Source organism: Primulina huaijiensis, chromosome 4 (genome assembly GCF_012295235.1).
Source record: "Primulina huaijiensis isolate GDHJ02 chromosome 4, ASM1229523v2, whole genome shotgun sequence".
NCBI lineage: Eukaryota > Viridiplantae > Streptophyta > Magnoliopsida > Lamiales > Gesneriaceae > Primulina > Primulina huaijiensis.
In genome coordinates, this window is record NC_133309.1 from 13,589,793 (window position 1) to 13,596,602 (window position 6,810).

At 38.9% G+C, this 6,810-nt stretch overlaps 1 protein-coding gene across 3 annotated transcripts; it reads right to left on the reverse strand.

Moving 5' to 3' along the window:
- Positions 1 to 2,601: 2,601 nt before the first annotated feature.
- Positions 2,602 to 6,493, reverse strand: LOC140975944 (uncharacterized). Of its 3 annotated transcripts, none has more exons than XM_073439867.1 (4): positions 6,246 to 6,493; positions 5,295 to 5,360; positions 4,651 to 4,702; positions 2,602 to 4,017 (listed from the first exon to the last, which is right to left on the reverse strand). In XM_073439867.1, the coding sequence occupies exon 4, from the start codon at positions 3,780 to 3,782 to the stop codon at positions 2,826 to 2,828; it is 957 nt and encodes a 318-aa protein (XP_073295968.1). In that variant the 5' UTR covers positions 3,783 to 4,017; positions 4,651 to 4,702; positions 5,295 to 5,360; positions 6,246 to 6,493; the 3' UTR covers positions 2,602 to 2,825. The 3 variants fall into 3 exon arrangements, with proteins under 3 accessions (XP_073295968.1, XP_073295967.1, XP_073295966.1); XM_073439866.1 differs by having other exon boundaries at positions 4,651 to 4,705; XM_073439865.1 differs by having other exon boundaries at positions 4,838 to 5,360.
- Between the last annotated feature and the right edge of the window lie 317 nt (positions 6,494 to 6,810).

The following is a 6,810-nucleotide window of genomic DNA, read 5'->3' on the forward strand; positions in this document are numbered from 1 at the left end:
TAAGAGAATTTGACCATAGACAATGATTCTTGCCAACCACCTCTGAAATCCATTACAACTGCTCGTAACATATCCTCTAGAGTCTGGATGGTTCGTTCTGACTGACCATCTGTTTGGGGATGATAAGCAGTGCTCATAGCCAACTTTGAACCCAAAGATGATTGCAAACTACTCCAAAACTTCGAAGTAAACCTTGGATCACGGTCTGATACTATGATTATTGGCACACCATGCAATCTTACCACATGATCAATGTACAATTTCGCCATTTTCTTGTAAGTACAAGTACGGTCATATGGAATAAAATGGGCTGATTTAGACAATCTATCAACAATCACCCAAATTTCATCACAACCACGATTAGTACGAGGTAGGTGTGTCACGAAATCCATAGCAGTCTGCTCTCAATTCCACTGTGGCACTTCAAGACTATGTAACATACCGCCAGGTCTCATTCGTTCAACTTTAACCTGTTGGCAAGTTAAACATTTAGCCACGAAATCAGAAATTTCCTTCTTCATCCCTTCCCACCAATAATGAGCTCTCAAAGTATGATACATCTTTCGATTTCCTGGATGAATGCTATGTCGACTACAATGTGCTTCATGTAGTATAGCTTCTTTCAGATCTATCAAATTAGGAACCAAAAGTCTCCCATTAAAGCGCAAACTACCATCTGAAGCAACACTGAATTTATCTGACTGATCTGTTTGGGCCAATTCTTTCAATCTATGAATGTGCGGATTAGTTCTCTGCGCTTCTTTAATGCTTGATATTATCTGTGGCTCGACTTTGATAGATGAAACTATAAATAATTTCTAGTTGTTTGATAAGTCCATCCTGATATTCCCAAGTGCTCGTGGACTTTAGAAATACTCAGAGAGGTCAATATAGCGTTTTGAACCTTCCTACTAAGTGCATCTGCAACTAGATTCATTCGTCCTGGTTGATATTGACTCTCACAATCAAAGTCTTTAAGCAACTCCATCCATCGACGTTGTCTCATGTTCAAGTCGGACTGTGTGAAAAGATATTTAAGGCTCTTGTGATCAGAATAAATTACAAACTGTTCACCGTACAGATAATGACGCCATATTTTTAACGCAAACACAATGGCAGCCAATTCTAAATCATGAACTGGATATAGAGTCTCGTGTGGCTTCAACTGTCGAGATGCATATGCAATCACTCGTCCATTTTACATTAAAACACATCCCATCCCATTCAGAGAAGCATCTGTACACATAACAAGTCCACCTGAGCCTGAAGGTAAAGCTAACACTGGAGCTGTTGTCAACTTTTCCTTCAAAGTCTGAAAACTTGATTCACATTCTGCAATCCACACAAAACGTGGATCTTTTTGTGTTAATTGAGCCATAGGCCTTGCAATAATGGAAAATCTTTCAATAAAACGCCTATAATACCCTGCTAATCCCAAAAAGCTGCGAATCTCAGAAACATTGGCTGGTGTTGGCCAATTAATAACAGCTTCAAGTTTACTGGGATCCACTGAAACTTCTTGAGCGGATATAACATGACCCAGAAATACTACTTTGTCCAACCAAAATTCACACTTAGAAAATTTAGCATATAATTGTGCTGCTCTGAGTGTTTGGAGGACTAGTCTTAAATGTTCTCGATGCTCCTTCTTTGTTTTTGAATAAATCAAATTGTCATCGATAAACAAATTTGTCTAAAAATTCTCGAAAAACACGATTCATCAAATCCATGAAAACCGCTGGAGCATTAGTCAATCCGAAAGGCATGACTAAAAATTCATAATGCCCATAACGTGTCCGAAATGCAGTTTTAGGAACATCTTCCTCTCTAAATCTAAGCTGATGATATCCAGAACAAAGATCGATCTTGGAATACACGGATGTACCTTGCAACTGATCAAACAAGTCATAGATAAGCGGTAGAGGATATTTATTCTTCACTGTAGCTTTATTCAATTGCCGATAATCAATACACATCCTCATCGTCCCGTCTTTCTTCTTTACAAGCAATACTGGAGCTCCCCAAGGTGACATACTTGGTCTAATATAAACTTTCTCCAGTAAGTCTCATAATTTTTCCTTGAGTTCTTTCAACTCCGCTAGAGCCAAACGATACGGTGCTCTAGAAATAGGATCTGTCCCTGACATTAACTCAATACTGAAATCTATTTCCCTTTGAGGCGGAAAACCTGGAATTTCATCAAGAAATACATCAGCAAAATCCTTTACCACGGGAATATCCAAAACCTTCAACATTTCTTCCTGTGTGATATCAACTGCATAAATCATGAATCCTTCATTCTCTGCCGATAGCAGTCTAAACATTTCCATCGCTGACACTAATGGAATGCGTTACTGAGAATCATTACCATAAAAGTTCCACTTATTGCCATAATAAGGTCTAAATCTGACAACTCCATGGAAACAATCAACGGTGGCTCGATAATTCGTCAAAGTATCCATTCCCAAAATACATTCGAAATAAGACATAGATAATTTGATTAGATTAGTTATCATAAGGTTATCATCAAATCTAATCATACAGTTCAGAACTATCTCACGAGACATCAAATACACACCAGCAGGGGTAGACACAGACACCGTATCCAACAACAAGGAAGTAGCTATCTCATGTTCATCGATAAATGCAGCAGACAGAAATGAATGAGATGCTCCTGTGTCTATCAATATACGTCCAGGATGATCAAAAATAAAGCATATACCTGCAATGACCCCTCCGGGCGTCTCATGAGCCTAGTCCTGTGTCAAAGCATGCACCCTAGCCTGCTGAGGTCCTGGAAAGTACTGCTGAGTAGATCTTCTCGGCTATTGGTAGCTAGGCTGTGGAGTAGATGGTCTAGGTACCGGGGCTCGTTGAAACTGGCTAAACTGAGAGGGCTGATACTGCTGTCTTCCTGCATTAGGACAAACTCTTGCATAATGTCCCGGTAATCCACATGTATGGCAGTCTCCCTGAACTCCTGTGCACTGGGTAGTAGGATGCCTACCTCCACATCTCCCACAAGAATATCGAACATAACCACTAGGTCTTCCTCCACGAGAACTGCCTGAACTAGATGAACTACTGTAAGACTTCTTCTTAAACTGCTTTCCTTTAGCTCTGAATTTCTGCTGCTTAGGTGGCTGGTTTGACTGTGGAGGCTGATAAAGAGGTATGCCCACTGGCATCTGAATGCTACTCCCGGAACCTTGGGAAGTAAAAGATGGAACCTGTTGTGATCCTCCCCAAAGAAAACTAGCCTCAATATTCTTTGCTTTCTCTACCGCTTCTGCATAAGTAGTTGGTGCTCCAGTCATAACCAACGTATGTATCGTCCGATTCAGTCCTAGCATGAAACGCGAAAGCTTGGAACGATCACTATTAGAAACATGAGGTACATAAGCTAGTAGAGCAGTAAATTGAGAGGCGTACTCTCCCACTGACATATTTCCCTGAACCAACTGATTGAACTCGACTTCCTTAGCAGAATAATAAGATGGAGGCGAGTATTCTTGAATAAAATGAGTACGGAATACCTCCCAAGAAATTATCTGACTAGATTCTCGGATTGCTTCCTCTGTGGCTTCCCACCACAGCTGTGCTCGATCCTTGAGTTGGTAAACAGCTAACTTGAGTCTCAGCTCTGGAGTGTACTCCACCAGATTAAATAGATAGTTCATGCATTTCAGCCACGCTGTTTCCTTTTCGCCACCTTCATTTCCAAAGAATTTTGGAGGACGAATATCTTGGAATTTAGCAATCACTAACTCCATTTCTCTCATTCTTTGGGTCAGCTACTAAACTTCACGATCTACTTCTATATTCCTTGCAACATGCCTTTCTGGACGAATTGGTGGTTCCTGCTCCACCTCTACCTCTATATTAACATTTTGATTTGCCCTTCCTCTAGGGCGGCCACGTCTACCTCTGCCAATACCCTCAGTATTTCCTATGTTCCGGGCTTCGGACTCTTGGATAACTTCTTTTCCTTTTCTGCCTCTTCCTCCCGGTGCCATTCTACAAGACACAAAGATTAATCCACAAGCTGAAAATTAACAGTAAGCACTGAAGGGTTTCAAGGAGAGTTAAAACTTACTGCACTAGGTACAAATAAACGAAGCGTCAAACTTACTTCACTAATAGCTCTATCTCAGCTAAGTTAAATAATCATAGCACGCAAATCAAATAAAGAGCAAGTAGTAAATCAAATACGCAATCAATTTATTTGTGTCTAAACTCGAGTGTCCTATACTCTAATTCGAGCATATCCCAGTTACGCTCTGATACCAACTGTGAGGGCTCGTGCTCCTGATTAATTATTAATTATCAAACAACCAGGATTTATTAGCGTACAAAGCGAAAACGATTAAAAATTTTCCATTTTGGACATACAGAAATTTCGACATGACCTCTCCGTAAGTATGACATACCAAAAATTCCAAAACAACACAACAAAACATTTATACTCAAAAATAGAGTCCAATAAAACAAACAGAATACCAATTGCACACAGAACCAGCCAGGCTCGATCACACCAAATAATATCCAACGCTCAATAATACAACATACAAATACACGAGGCATCTCCTCGGAAAATGACTCAATATATATAGTATAAAGATCTGGGACTCCCAACTCAAACCGACTCACTGGGCTCCACTGGCAGACGCTCCGCCAGCTGCATCAGAACCACATGTATAACCTACTATGGAATCATAAAACAAACCACACCAGCCCCGAGGGACAGGGGTCAAACCCCAGTACGAAGATCAAATAAATTACAGCATAAATAAATGACATGTAATGAAATCAAAGCAATGCAATGCATGTAGGGTACCAATAATCTCGGGTATCAATCTGGATCCAAAGAAACGATAGCAACAACTCTGGCCACATGTGCCAGGGATGTGACGTGTCAAATACGCCCTCGGTCCTGCACATCTGCGTCAGGGGTGTCAGTCTGCAGAACTGCTCTGCCCTTCCGCTAGTCATCAGAGGTGTGACGCTTAAACGCCCTCTGCTCTGATGTCTAAATAACTCATCCAAGAGTAACAGAAATTTCGGAAACAACGGAGTCATGGCTCGATATGAATGCGTGCTCAACAATGCATATAAATCCACATATTATTCCAATATATTTAAAAAATCACATTTATTTTTTTTAAAAAAAAGAGGAATAATCTTAAAATACACCCAAACAGCCCAAAGAGCACATAAACACATAATTCTCATAAAATCACATCAATTAAATTAAACGTCGTTATAGACGCTGTAAGGAATCAATCAATCCGTACCTTAGCCTTCAAATTAAATTACCACAATAGTTTATGAACTCCTCGGTGCTTCCTGGCTACTAAAACCTATGGCAAATAATTTATTTCCATCAAATAAATATTCAACTCTTAGCCAAAAACAAGTTACTAATTCCACCTTGTACCTAAGTTCGGTTTTAAGGTCATAACTCAACTAAAACTTAACCAAAACACACTTATTATACATGGCTGGACTCTTAACTCAAAATCCAATATTTCATTAGAAGACATCATAAAGGAATTCAATCATCTCGACACTGAAAAACGCCCAAAACCAGAAACCATGAGATGCAAGGTCTGTGACAGATTCAGGTTCGACACTTAAGAGTATCAAATTCATATCTAACTCATCATTTACTCAAATCGATATCCGCCAATTGGAGATGAAATAAAACTCAAATATCTAAGTTTTTCTAGAAGAAACCATTTCTAGAATCTTAATAGATAAATCCTAGAATTATCCAGAATACGCCACTACCAACGCAATTTGCGGACAACAGTCTGTAAGTGAGCAGTTTCAGCAAAATGAGCATAACTACCTCAATTCTTAATGTAATTTAACGAATCTTATATCAATACGAAAACAACACATAGCTCTACAACTCTTATTTGAGTCATATGTCCATAATCTAAGTTCATAAATGTCATAAACTCAAATTACAGTAGCTAATCTGCACAGCTTCAACACAGAATTCCATTTCGATACATTTTTGTAGAAAAATCATATCAAATTCGTTTCTCATTGGAATCCATTTTGTCAATGGCTATAGAAAGCTAACACATAGATATATAAGTTCTATATGAACCACAAGTCAAGATTCTTAGTGCAATACACACAGAAACCCGAAAATCAGAAGCAACAACTTGCAACTCGAAACTGAAACCAACATTTACTTCCATGAACAAAATTGATAACCTAGGCTTAGAGATTACCTTCAAAAGCTATCCTTTAACTGAAATAAAGTTAGAATCAACCTCTTCACACTCTAAAGAACCAAGAAAAATAGAATTCAAGAAGCTGGAAAGGAAACACAACAACTTGGAAGAAACATGGTAACAAGAAACAAGCACCTTGATGTTGATTATGGCAAGGAGGGCTGAGGGACTTCTTGGGCTATCTTGGGTGAGCTATGGAGACCCGCTTCCTAGCAGCAAGAGTCAACGACAAACTGCTCACGATGGAGAAGAAATAGGATGCAAGAGAAGAGGCGAGAAGAAACGAGAAGATGGAGGAGGAAAGAATTTGGGCCTGGGGAAAAATGGGCTTCTAATTAACACACACATATATATACATGAATCAAAATATTAGCCCAAATGCAGAAATGTGACCCGGTCCAAATATTTACAAATCCCTTGTGCTATAAAACTCCGATATATATTTTAATATCGCCTATAATGACGATATTTTCTAATACATATTTTTAACACACAAATATAATTATTTGGATTAATTATTTTAATTTAGCACTTTAAAATAATTATTTCTAATTCTTGCCAA